The 14,379-nt window shown below is 43.5% G+C and overlaps 1 protein-coding gene across 1 annotated transcript in view; it reads right to left on the bottom strand.

Moving 5' to 3' along the window:
* LOC122789862 (U2 snRNP-associated SURP motif-containing protein-like) overlaps positions 1-14,379 on the bottom strand; it is a 1,539,784-nt gene that overhangs the window by 1,184,821 nt on the left and 340,584 nt on the right. Inside the window, exon 5 of the mRNA XM_044057296.1 lies at positions 6,160-6,296. Coding sequence (XP_043913231.1) covers positions 6,160-6,296 — 137 coding nt within the window. The remainder of the gene's footprint in view (positions 1-6,159; positions 6,297-14,379) is intronic.

Raw genomic sequence — 14,379 nt, forward strand, 5'->3', positions numbered from 1 at the left:
TCTAGAGTTACCAGCCAAGACTCCTTGCCCAGCATGGGAAGAAGCTGCTGTAGGGTCAGCATTTTGAATTTTGGAACAATGAGGTATGTGTTTAAAGAGGACAGGTCGAGAATAGGTCTCCATTGGTTTTCTTTTCTTGGTACCAGGAAGAGTCTGGAGTAAAATCCTTGTCCTTGTTCCATAGATGGTACCCTTTCTATAGCTCTCATCTTTAGTAAGTGAGTTATTTGTTCTAGAGCTTCTGCCTTCTGATTTGGAGGTAGGTTTGGCATTCCTCTCTTCCTTGGTAGAGTATGGAAGTGAAACCTGTAACCTTGGTCTATTGTCTGTAAAATCCATTTGTCTCCTGTGATGTAATGCCAGTTTACTGAAAATAAGGCTAGCTTCCCGCCTAAGGGTGCTTCTAGTTGTTCCCTGGTAGGCGGTGCCAGAGCCAAGTCACTGTGATTGCCCTGTGGAAGTGGTGGTGGCTGGATCTGTGGCTGTACCTCGCTGGTTGTTAGCCTGCCACTGACGTCCCCTGTAGGCACCTCTGGATTGACCCCTGCCTCTTGAGCGCCTATTCCTGCCTCTCGGAGCTCTGGAGGTGTCTGGAAAGGACCAATTCTTGGAAGGCCAGTTCCTGCTAAACCTTGGAGGCTGGACCTGCAAGAAATCCTTGACTGTCTGAACAGATTTTGCTTTCTCTTCCACCTTCTTCAGCACCTGCTGCAGGGGAGCCAAACAAATTGAGCTTATCCATGGGAGCATCTAGGAGCTTTGATTTAACATGGTCTGGTAAGGACTGCTCTTTCAACCATGCATGTCTTCTGATCACTGTGCCAGTCATGGCTGATCTAAAGGAAGCCTCCAGTGCATCATAGCCGCATTTTAAGGAATTATTACTGACCTGCTGAATGTTATGTACCATTTCCTGTACAGATTTTTTGTCTAATGGTTCATCCGAGGACAGTTTTTTAGTTAATTGGTCTAACAAATTCCTGATACTGAATCATGTGGAATTGACAGTTCAAGGTCCTAGCTGAAAGAGTAGCAGAAGTGTAAACTTTTTTACCCCATCTCTCTAAGGCCCTAGATTCCCTTTCAGAGGGGAGGGGGTTTTTGATAGAAGAAGCTGCTACAGCCTTGGGTCCCTGGGAGATAGTTTCGGGATCTGCAAAAGGGGCCTTATACAAATGATAATGTGTGTCCGAACCCTGTAGTACCTATCGGGCTTAGCAGGGGCCGGAGGAAGAGAATCAGGAGCAGTACAAGCATCATTAAAAGCATCATCCACAACAGTAAGTACTGGAGGAATGGCTAAAGGCCTATGCTGTGGCAAATGCAAAAAGGTTCTAAGCCTTTTCCTAGAGTCTGAAAAATCCTGGCCCTGCCATTGAAATTGTTCCCTCATAGCATGCAAGGTTTCCCCAAAAGAAAATTCCTCAGGCGGAGAGGCAGAAGGAATGGAGTCTTCTGCATCAGAGTCCTCATAAGGAGAAAAGGGCCCTCTGGAGGGTTTGAATTATCTGACTCATCAGAGGATCCATCTGGAGAAACTGGCTCAGGGGGCTCTACTCTAGTCCTCTTCTCTGGAGGTGGGTGAGAGGCCCTGTCTGGATGTGGTTGGGATCCCCGGATCAAAGAAATGAGATCCTCTGCTAGACTAAGCATTTGTGAACTGGAACTAGGCCTGTGAGAGGGGGTCTTAGCAGGCACCGATTTGGTAGATTTTGCTGCTTTAGCCCTGGCAAAGGCCTTAATAGACATGGATGCAGGAGGCCTAGCAGCTCCACGTGCAGGGGTAGAAATATCCAAAGGGATAGTATCAGATAAATCCTGCGAACCTGCAAGAGCAGGTGGGATTTCAGTAGCAGATTCAGCCAGGCTGGATGAGGCCTCGGTAAGTGGCAAGCTTTCGGCCGAAGGAAGAACCATGGACTCGGTTTCAGCCGAAACAGAGACACTTGCGGTTGGCTTAACCGCGGTTTCGGCCGAAACCGCGGACCGCGAGTGTGGGTCCTTTTCCTTGCGTTTTTTAGAAATTTGCGTAGTCGGAGTATCCAACGGCATAATGTAAGCAAAATCGGAGCCGAAAAACTCTTCAGCAAATTCCGACCGACGTCTAAGCGTCCGTCGGTTGAAAGAAGCACAGGCTAGACAAGCTGCTACGTCGTGGTCTGGGCCTAAACAAGGTAAGCAGTAAGAGTGGAAATCTTTATGAGGTATTTGTTTCCCACAAGTTAAACAGTTATTCACTTTTTCTGACATCGGCTGAGGCAAGAAAGAGTCCCCAACGGAGTACTTAGCTTTTTAGAAGTCTTCGGTACTTGTAGTAGTAATCTCTGGTTCTGACCGACCGGCACTTGCGAACAGCTTCTGCTTCGGGCGCCACGCGGCAAGAAAGACTGAGGAAAATGGCGTCGGCTGATGCCTTTATACCCGAAGAACTGCAGCTATGACGTTGGGTGAAGTGCGACACCAGCCGAGGCCAGACCCAGACTTTGGAATCCGGCCGACCGAAGGGCTGCCTGACGACAGGACAACCCATTTGTAAGGACTGCAGATGCATCCTTGAAGGACATACATCCATTTTCTTATGGGCCTTAGGAGGGGTTGAGACCTCTGACCCAGAAATAGCCTCTGAAAAGGGAGATTTTAGAAGTCTCTTCAGTATCAGCTCATTTTTCCTTTCTAACAAAGTTCTATTAGAAAAGTTTTCACAAATAGTACAAGGTGGTTAAACAGATAAATGGGAAGCTCCCAAACAATAAACACAGAGTGTGCATCAGAAGTAGGCAGTTTGTGTCCACAATCGGAACAAAGCTTACACCCCGGACTACCCTTTTTATCTGCCATATTAACAAATAGAAAAGTACCAACAATGGTACAAGAGAGTACCCGAAGGCATAAAAAAGAAAGGGAAAAGTATTACCAACGATGGTAAGGAGAAAATTACCTCTCGGTAAAAAGGGTAAATAAAAGACAGAAAATACCTGAGGAAATTATGAACACTAGATGCAATAGGGTAAGAGACAATAAAAGATCAACTTTTCTGACAGAAAAGTAATTTGTAAAGCAATTAAACAACAATTGACTGTACTTCGCACAAGAGAAGTAGCTTGACATGACCGGATGGCAACGCGGGAAACTAAATCTGGGGTAACAAGGAGAGGGGAATTGTGGTTAAGAGTTTAGCTTGAGAGTTTGAAGCTGACGCGAGCTTGGAAAACGGCCGGCTCGGTTCAGAGTTCGGAACAGAGACCCATGCGCAAGGAATGAACAAGGATTAACAATATCAAATCACCTTTTCACAGGCAATGTCTTGCTAGGGACAGGCATCCCCAGTCTGGCTAGGCAGACAGATATTCCCCCCCTGCTGCTTCTTCCAACATAAGAATGGCTCTTCCTTGCTCACCAAGAGCACTTCAACAGCCACAAGCAACATGTCTAACCCTCCAATCGATGGTGGTTGTAAGGACAACACCTGAGAGCCAGGGGAACATAAATGGCCTTAGGAACCAGAAATGGCCACAGCAGTCACCCTTCTGAGACTGAAGCCATTTAGTAGCCTGTCAAAGGGACAAAGGCTGTGCAGATATTTTTTCCATTTTGTGGCTGAAAGGAACAACCACCAAAGAACTAGAGGGTTGTTCCATGGTGAAGCCAAGAAAAATGCCTGAATCCTGGGAAAGCCTGGCAGCAATAGTTGGTGAAACTCCCAAGTATTAAAGTTTATTCTTCCACAACAAAACGCAGTGAAAAGAACTTTAAACGCCTAAAACTATTTTTCCTGCCCAAACGTCAACAACTTTTCCCCTCAAAAGTAAAAAGTAACACTCCCAGTAAAAACTGAATAAAAATCACATAAGCCCATAAAACACTTTTTCCTAGCTTAAAAACAATACTTTTATAGACAAAGTTAATTTACTGTCATAAAAAAAATGTGAAAGGTTTTCCTCCTAAAGGGAACATATGGAGAAATGTTAAGAGCTGTCCATCAATCCTCGAAAGTGCACAAGAGGATGGCTCTTCAGCAGCAGGAAAGCTCTGAAGGATTTGGCACCCAAACAATTTCTTCAGCTCAGCTCGAGCTGACTAACTGTTTGGGCACACAGAAGGCACCCTAATGCTTTGGAAGCTGGCCAGCTAGCAGGATACAACCCATACAGCTAAGGCTACTAGACATGAGATCATATAATAAACATATTAATATGCAATTCAGTAGAAGGATTAACACCTCAATACAGTTAAAATTTATACTGGGCCTTTCAAAAGGGTTTTGTGATGCCTTTGTCTGCAGTTATGCTTATGAAGACTGATAATACAACTTTTCAAAGTAGCAACTGATGAAAGGATCACCTCCCCACCTTACTTTGACAGTCCAACTTTACTACTTAGTAAAGCCAAAAACAAAGTCCTTTAGTTTTGCTCTGTGGAATGGATCTTTGATTAAACTTATCACAACTTCATACAACATACAGCCTTTCAGCTAATTAAGAAATACAGCTAATTTTGTAATCCTTTTATTAACTTTACCTGGCAAAGTACGCAATGTACTCTGCATATTAGTGTGCAAACAGACTTCATCCTATTTATGTATCCTACTATATATATGCAGGACACACTAAAATAAAATTAAAACAATGAAGGACACCAGTTCTGTGGCACAGAAAGACAGAACCCTGAATGTGCCCCATATGAGCTTGGCTCATTTAAAATCTTGCATGTTGGGAGAAGTCAGCATGGCAGATATGGCTTGAGTGGCAAAGGACAGCCTCCCCATCCCAAGTTAGGGAGTCAATTTCCTTCCACTGTAAGAAAACTACCTGTGAAAAAGCAAAGTACTACATTCTGATATGCAAGGACTCAGAACTACGACCCTTGCCAGAGGGCAGGAATTAAACAGAGCATCTTGTGTACACACAAGAGTGTGTTCACAGCAGCAGTAGTCAAGTACTGCATAACACCTACCAGCCAAAAGGGAAAAGGTCTTTTAGAAGAGTATGTAAATCTCCTGATCTCTAACCAAGACAAAAATCACCACTTCCAGCGCCCACCTCTCACTCCTGATGTACTGTGGTATCAGAAAGTCAAGAGCAAGGATAAACAAATGAGCCAATGGGACATGGTTTGATGGCCACTCTGTGGATGAGGAAGCCAAAAAATGACAAGAGACCAGAGAGAGAAAGTTCAATACTCTGGACTGAACAGCCACTATTCAATTGCTGCAAGACAGTCAAAAACTCAATTTGTAAGAAATTTCTTTAGCCTGGTCACAATCTAATAAACTTTATAATGTCTTCAAAAGTATGACCAGAATTGTGGGGCTTAAACAAAATATTTAAGTACTTTGTGACAAGAGAAAAACTCAGGAAGAACAGACTGAAATACTAATCAAACACCACTAATGGGGACTGGTTCAAACATGTGAATAAAGGATCTAATGGTGCCATTTTAAAATGAGAATATACTTGAAAGTGTAGTACAGATCAATGACAGAATGTCAGCTTTTCAAAATGTCAGTTGTAACATCGAACCTAGTTTACAGACAACACTGAAAGCTGAAAAAGCCAAACTTCAGATCATCTAAAAGTATTCTTTTGCTGGGGGAAGTCCCTCTGCACCCTTCACCCCCTGCTAATTACTAACACCAACTCGGACACTGTTCTACAGCTGAAAATGGGCAAAACCTCAAATCACCGCTAGACCACAATCTCACACAACCACCTACTTGCCCTGTGTGATGCTCCAACATTCAGCTTTTTCAGCTACTGATGCTGTGGTCTTTTGATGAAATAGATTCAATGTTATGGTGGTCAACATTTTGAAAAGTTGGCATTCTAAAGTAGACATGTATATTACAAATGGCAACCACAAAATTTAAGATTAGTTATCCTGCAAGACTGGTTATCTTTTTCGTTTATCACTACACAACTGCCAACATTAAATATATCTGAATGAATGGCTCAGGAATAAAGATGTCACAGTACTAGCAGTGAAGTGAAGCAGATACACGATTTGTAAAAGTAAATTAATTTTATATGAAAACAGAAAAGTTATTTTCAATTCAAAAGCCCTTCCAAGTTTCTTGGCCAGAATTTTAGTAATGTCTAGGTTTCATACAAAACAACAAACATAACATGTTACTTTCTTGAACAGTACACTTAACATGCTTACAGATTTCTTTATTTCAACTGCTGGTAGAGTGGTAGGAGAACTGTTCTGTTCTGCATTGTTTTGTCCACTTTTCGTATCTCCAAATTTGGAAATAGGACGGTATAATCTGTTTTTCTTAGTATTTTCTTCTTTTGATTCTGCAAATTCAGCATATAAAAATATTACAAACCTATAAAACATCTGCAAAACAGGATTGCAAAATAATGTGAAGCCAAAAAGACAACTTGCTCATCTCATAAAATTCCATCTCTGCAATGTTTTGCAATCTGCTATATCTGCAGCATTTTGTGAAACTTTATTAATCACTTACAGTAAAAGCCTAGAGACACACACAGACCCAGACATGTTAATACTTCAGTCGTACACCAAACTATTTGCTACTTTCAGTCTGCTCAGTACTTATCTGCTGGTTATTTTAACTATGCACTTATTATGCAAATAGAGGTGTCAAACTTCAAGTTATTTAGTCACAATGCACCTGAAAAAGCGAATACTCAAAAACAATCTACATTAAAAAAGGTAAACCTCTACTACAGAAAATTTACTTCATTTTAAGTTTTCTAATATATATGTGTACAACATCTGCAAGAAAACCTACCCCATTATGTGATGTTAATGTAACTGTTAATAAAAATGAAAATCAATCTTCGTTAGGCATGCAAACTGAAAACGGCAATGTAAAGTACTCACTGTAAAGTACAGTGGTGTACACTTACCATAAATGTAGATGTTAGAGTGTATTCACTGTTGCAGTCATTACATTTGGGTAATCTGCTGGAAGGTTGCCCTCAGTTGGCCTGAATAAAAGTCTTGGGTCCTGCGTAGGTTGCTGTCTCCTCTTCCATGACGTCAGGTCATCAGGGGTATAAAACATGCAGCCGACACCATTTTAATCAGTTTCTTGCCCAAGATGTCAGGTGCCCCCCCAAATGGGGAGCAAACTATATATATATATATATATATATATATATATATATATATATATATATATCTATATAAATGAACTGCAAATATATAAATGCACCTTAGAAACATAAAATTTACCCTCAACTAAAAGCAAATACACCACAAAGGCTTTTGAGTATAGTGAAGGAAAGAAAAGGTATAGAATGGGGGATGGCGGGTGGGTAACCCGGACTGCAACAGTGAATACACTTGAACATCTACATTTATGGTAAGTGTACACAAAGTACAGTTTTGTACCTACCATAAATGTAGATGTTAGAGTGTTCACACTGCTGCAGTCATTACACTTGGGTTATCCTGCCGTCAGGTGGTCCCGCAGTCGGCCTGAGTTCCAAAGTCTTAGTCCGGCGTCAGTTGCTGTCACTTCTTCCCTGACGTCAGTGCGCCAGGGGTGTACAAGATGCATCCGACGCCATTTTCTTCAGTTTTTCTTGCCCCAGATGTCAGGTGCCCCCAAGTAGGTAGGCAATACATATTGCTAATCAAAAATATACAATAAAAACAATACCTTCAGTTACCAGCAAATACACCCCAAAGGTTGTATAGGATAGAAAGGTATAGATAAGTCCAGCTAGTTCAGAGGGGATGGCAGGAGGGTACCCTGGACTGCAGCAGTGTGAACACTCGAACATCTACATTTATGGTAGCTACAAAACTGTACTATGTTCATAGTGTTACACTGCTGCAGTCATTACAATTGGGTAGAATCCCAAAGCTGAGGTTGGGTGGCTGGTCTATAAAGAGAGTTAGGATTGTCTATGAGGCCCTGCAGAACTGCAGTGGCAAATCCTGCTCTGGATTTAGAGTAAAGAGGCAGGTGGTAATGCTTGGTAAAGGTGTGCACTGAACTCCAAGTTGCACCCTCCAAAATTTCCTTGGTAGGTACTCCTCTGAGAAAGGCTGTTGAAGTGGCTGTTGCCCTGGTGGAATGTGGCTGTTGCCCTGGTGGAATGTGGCCTAATGTTATTTGGGACTGATTTTCCATGCTGTGTGTAGCAGTACCGAACACAGTGTCCTATCTATTTGGATATAGTCTGCTTTGAGATGGCCTTGCCCTGTGATCCTGCAGCATATGCTATAAACAGTTGCTCAGTTTACCTGAAAGCCTTTGTTTTGTCCAAGTAGAAGCGTAGCTGCCTGTGTATGTCCAAAGAATGTAGAAGTTTGTCCCCTTTATTCTGGGGGTTTGGATACAAAGTTGGCAAATGGATGGTTTGGTTAAGAGCCACAATAGATACCACCTTTGGCATAAAGGTAGGGCTTGTCCTTAAAGATACCCTGTCCTGATGAAAAATTATAAAAGGTTCCACTGCCATTAATGCCTGTAGCTCTGAGACTCTTCGTGCTGAAGTTACTGCCAGGAGCAGAGCTGTTTTCCATGATAAAAATTTTAGATCGGCTGTATTGGCTGGCTCAAACGGTGGTAGGGTCCGTTTTTCCAAAACGGAATTAAGGTCCCAAGTCAGTGTTTATGCTCTCCGGGGCGGTCTTATGTTTTTAGCCCCTCTGACGTACTGCTTTAGCAAGGGATGAGAGAATAAAGGAGGATCCGTGTTGTAATGTGCTGAAATGGCAGAGGCGTGGATCTTAATCGATGAGAAGGATAGGCCTCTGTCCAGCATCTCAGTTAAGTAGTGTAAAATCTGAGGAATGTTTGGAACAAGAGGGTCAAGTCTTTGAGCCTGGTTCCAGGCGCAGAATCTCTTCCATTTTTCTGAGTAAGCTTTCCTAGTGCTAGGCCTCCTGGCCTACAAAATGACATCCATAACAGCTTTAGAGAGGTGTTGTTTGTTTGACTAATGTATCTGCCATGCAGCCAGGTTTAGGGTTTTGAGCTGTCTGTGCAGGATCGGATTGTTTTGTTGAGTCAGAAGGTGTGGAATTTGAGGCAAAATCCATGGTGGGCCTTGAGCCAAGTTCCTTAAGATAGGGTACCAGTGCTGGCATGGCCAGTCTGGAGCAATCAGGATCATCTGTGGTTTTTCTTGTCTGGCTTTTAGGAGTACCTTTGAAAGGAGAGGCAGTGGCGGGAAGGCATAAACTTTTAGGTTTTTCCAGCTGAACAGAAGAGCATCCACTTTCCATGCTTGTTTGTGATAAGTCCTTGTGCAGAATTTTTGTAGTTGGCAATTCAGTGGGGAGGCAAAAAGATCTATGTCTGGGCATCCCCACTTTTGCGCTACCATGCTGAAGATTTGTGGATTCAATTTCCATTCGTGAGGGTCCATGATATTTCTGCTTAGATAGTCTGCCAGAGTATTTTTCTTTCCTGGCAGGAATTGTGCTTGCAGGTGAACTTGATACGTTAGAGCTGTCTTCCACAAGGTCATGGCTTGCCTGCATAGGGGATAAGAATGAGTGCCCCCTTGCTTGTTTATGTACCACATTACTGTGATGTTGTCTGTCTTTAGTAGTAATTGTCCTGAATGTAGAAGGTCCTTGAAAGCTGTTAGGGCATTTTGAACAGCCAACATCTCTTTTTGATTGATGTGAAGATGCATCTGGTCTGTGGTCCACTTGCCCTGAATGCATTTTTCTGCCATGTGTGCTCCCCATGCATAATCTGAAGCATCTGTTGTTAGAGTTTGCCTGGCTGTGGGCTGAGTGAAAGGCTGACCCTTGTTTAGGTGACATGCCTGTGCCCACCATCGAAACTCCTGTTGTAAGCAGGGAGTCATTGGTATTACTGCTTCTAAACTGTGAGAGTGTTGAGTCCAAACACTTTTCAGGTACCACTGTAATTTCCTCATATGCAGTCTGGCATATGGTATTAGTAGTATGCAGGATGCCATGAATCCCAGGGCCTGCAGAATTTTTCTTGCAGGGAGATGGGACTTTCTTGCCAGCAATTGAAAATACTGAGTTAGTTGAACTTGTTTGTCTGGCGTGAGGTAAGCCATCTGGGCCGTTGTATTTAAGCTGGCACCCAGGAATATAATCTGTTGCGAGGGCACTAGTTTTGACTTATTTTCGTTACTGTGTACCCTACAGAAATGAGCAACCTTTTTACAAACGCCAGATGCTGTAGAAGAATGTCCTTTGTCTCTGCTTGAATGAGGCAGTCCAAGTATGGATATATTTGAATTCCTTTTTGTCTGCAAAATGCAATTACTGGTGCCAGGCACTTTTTGAAGACCCTGGGCACAGTAGATAAGCCAAAGGGCAGTGCAGAGAATTGGTAGTGCATTGCACCAGCTTTGAATCTGAGGTATCTTCTGCAATTTTGTCTGATAGGGACATGCAGGTATGCCTCTTTGAGGTCCAGAGTAACAAGCCAAGCCTTCTTGCCCAGCATGGGTAGAAGCTGCTGTAATGTCAACATTTTGAATTTCGGAATATCCAGGTAAGTATTCAGAATTGAAAGGTCTAGTATGGGCCTCCAGGCCTTGTCCTTTCTGGGGACCAGGAAGAATCTTGAGTAAAATCCTTGTCCTTGTTCCTGTTGTGGTACTTTTTGAATAACTCTCATGTCCATGAGGGCTGAAATTTGTTTTTGTGCCTCTGCCCATTGATTTTGTGGCAGGTCTGGCATTCCTTTTAGCCTTGGTAAAGTATGAAAGTGGAATCTGTAACCTTGCGACCCAATATTCAGGACCCATTTGTGTTGAGTGATTGTTTGCCAGTTTTGAGAAAAAAGTGCTAGTTTTCCCCCTAAGGGGGCTTCCAAAAGGGACGTGCTTGGCGTACGAAGGGGAAAGTCATTGTGACTTTCTTGTATGGTTGAGACTTGTCCTCACCATCGTTTGGGGTTGAGGTGCCCCACTGTCATTGCCTGTTTGAGCCTTGGGGTTGAGATCTGCCTCTTGGGCGTCTGTATCTGCCTCTCTGTGGCCTGTCTGACACTGGAAAGGACCAATTCTTTGTTGGCCAATTTCTGCTACACCGAGGTGGCTGTACCTGTAAGAATTCCTTGACTGTTTGCATAGACTTAGCTTTATCCTCCATTTCCTTTAACACCAAACAAGGTATCATGCTGTAAAGGAGCATCCAATAATTTTGCCTTAACATGATTAGGTAAACTTTGTTCTTTTAACCAAACATGTCTTCGTATCACAGAACCTGTAACTGCGGCTCTACAAGAGGCCTCTAAAGAATCAAAACTACATTGCAGAGTATGCTTTCCCACCTGTTCAACTGCATGCAATAAATCCTGCATTTCTTTACAATCAGGAGCTTCTGTGCTTGCAAGCATTTTCTGTTTTAACTGAGCCATTAAATATTGTTGGTACTTAAGCATGTGAAACTGGCAATTTAAAGCTCTTACTGCTAAAGTTGCAGAAGTGTATACTTTCTTCCCCCATCTATCCAAAGCTCTGGAATCTCTGTCAGAGGGTACTGGATTTTTTGCAATGGAAGCCTTAACCCCTTTTGGACCCTGGGAAATAGTTTCTGGATCAGCAGAAGGGTTTTTGTAAAGAAACTTGTGAGAGTCAGGGATTCTATAATACCTATCTGGCTTGGCTGGAGCAGGGCGCAAAGAGTCAGGAGATAAACTGGATTCAGAGAACACATCATCCACAATATCTAGCACAGGCAGAATGGAAATGCTCCCTCATGGTATGTAAAGTTTCCCCAAAAGAGTAATCCTCAGGAGGAGAGGCTGAAGGAATAGATTCTTCAGCATCAGAGTCCTCATAGGGGGTAGAGAATATCCCTGGTCTGAAGAGGAATCAGAGGAAATGGAAACCTGATCAGAGGAGTCATAGTCTGTATCCTACTTAGGCCTTTTCTCAGGAGGGGGGATGGGAACCCCTGACTAGAGTAATGAGGCCTTCTGCCATTTAAGCATCTGTTTCTTAGGCATGGAGGACTGTCCAGGAGAATGCTTTACTTGTTTCTTTGTCTTTAATGTTACCTTTGTCTTGGCTGTTTTAATGGTAAGTTGTGAAGGTCTGTAAACACCCTCAGAAGCCGATGCCTGCTCAGCGGCTCCGGACCCATCTGAGGGATTAGTTTCCATAGACCCAATACCTTGAGTTTCCAGAGGCCTAGATGTCTCCACGTGGGAGTCGGCAGCGGCCTGTGGCTCTGGGGTAGCGGGCGTCAGGGGCTGCGAAAGTGCCTCACTGAGAAAAGGCGAACCAGCGACTGGCCTAGAAGAGGTTTCTTTGTCGGTTTTGGACCTCAGATGCCTGTCTTTATCCTTGTCTTTGCATTTTTTTGGTATTGAGGTCGTCTGCTGATCCGACGGCATCGTATAATTGAACCTTCGGCCAAAGTAGTGCAAAGCAAAATCAAAACGACTTTTTATAGTGCGTTTGTTAAATCTAGCACAAAACCGACAGCTAGTGACGTCATGATCAGGGCCTAGGCATGGAATACAGTAAGAGTGGAAGTCCTTATGAGGTATTTGCTTCCCACAAGAAATACAATTAACTTTTTCTGACATCGGTCAGAGGCAAGAAAAGTTTCCCCAACGGGGTACTTAGCTTTATTGAAGACTTCGGATCTGAAATTCGACTTTGAAAATCTCAGGAGTCGTCAGACTGGCACTTGCGAACTGTTTCTGCTTTGGGCACCACGCGGCAAGAAAGACTGAAGAAAATGGCATCGGATGCATCTTGTATACCCCTGGCGCACTGACGTCAGGGAAGAAGCGACCGCAACCGACACCGGACCAAGACTTTGGAACTCAGGCCGACTGCGGGACTGCCTGACGGCAGGAAAACCCAAGTGTAATGACTGCAGCAGTGTAACACGATGAACATCTGTACTATGTTCTTCGTGTTTCACTGTAGCAGTCATTACATCTGGGTAGACTCCCAAAGCTATGGATGGGCGGATGGAACTAAACAGCATTAGGGGCAGCTATAAGGCCCTGCAGGACTCCAGTGGCAAAGCCTGCCCTGGTTTTAGAGAAGGTAAATGGTAATGCTTTGTGAACATATGAACAGAGCTCCAAGTAGCAGCTTCTAGAATGTCTTTGGCTGGGACCCCTCTGAGAAAAGCTGCTGATGTAGATGCAGCCCTGGTGAAATGGGATCTGATCCCCTTGGGCACAGGTTTACCATGGTACAAATAGCAGAAATGAATGCAGTGGCTTTATCCATTTAGAGTCTGCTTTGATATAGCCTTCCCCTCTGATCCTGCAGCAAAAGCTACCAGTAGTTGCTCAGACTTCCTCAGTGATTTTGTCCCGTTTAAGTAGAATCTTAGTTGTCTGTGTACATCCAATGAATGCAGAATCAGCTCCCACTTGTTTTGCGGATTTGGGAAAAAAGTTGGCAGGTGAATGGTCTGGTTAAGAGCCACACTGGATACCACCTTAGGCATAAAAGAAGGATTGGTCCTGAGGGCCACCCTGTCCGGGTAAAATATAATGAAAGGGTCCAAGGTCCTAGCCCCCCCCCCCCCCCAAGGAGGCTGCCAATTGATAAATGCTTGGACATGAGAGGGAAGTCATTGAGACTGCTTACTGTAGCAAGGGTAATTAAATCTTCAGCCATTTTGATCATCTGTTTTTTTTTTAGGCATAGGAGCTTGAGCACGTGTCTCATGTGTTGATTTTCTAGACACAGAAGTTATTTTTGACTTTGATTTTGTTGCTGGCGTCAGTTTAATGTAAAAAATGTTGAGGCCTTAAAAACACCCTCAGAAGCCAATGCCTGCTCAGCGGCTCCGGACCCATCCAAGGGAGACACATCCGCGGGTTCAATACTTTGCAAATCTCGCTGCATATCGGACTCCGAATGGTTCTGAGTAGAGGCCTAAGACTCAAAAGTAGCAGTTATCAGGGGCTGTGAAAGCGCCTCACTGAGTACCGACGAACCGGCGGCTGGCTTAGAAGCTTCGTCGTCGGTTTTGGACCTCGGTCTGTCTCTGTCTTTTTCCTTGCGTTTCTTGTGAACTCCGGTAGTCGGATTGCTAACCGATGACATTTCAGGGTAGTTAAATCTTGAACCAAAATATTTAGAAGCAAAAATATACAGAAGCTTAATAGTGCGTTGGTTAAATTTAGCACAAGACCGACAGCAAGGCACATTGTGATCAGGGCCTAGCCAAGGAATACAATACAAATGAACAATCCTTATGAGGTATTTGCTTCCCATAAGTAATGCAATTATTAACTTTTACTGACATCAGTAAGGAGCAAGAAAAAGTTTCCTCAATGAGGCACTTAGCTTTAGTTTGAAGACTTCGGATCTGAAACTCTAAAACAAAAATTTCAGGAGTCAGCCAACCTGCACTTGCGAACTGCTTCTGCTTCCGGTACCACGCGGCAAGAAAGACGGATTAAAATGGCATCGGCTGCAT

This window comes from Protopterus annectens, chromosome 15.part0 (assembly GCF_019279795.1).
Source record: "Protopterus annectens isolate FY-2018-M chromosome 15.part0, PAN1.0, whole genome shotgun sequence".
NCBI classification, from domain to species: domain Eukaryota; kingdom Metazoa; phylum Chordata; order Ceratodontiformes; family Protopteridae; genus Protopterus; species Protopterus annectens.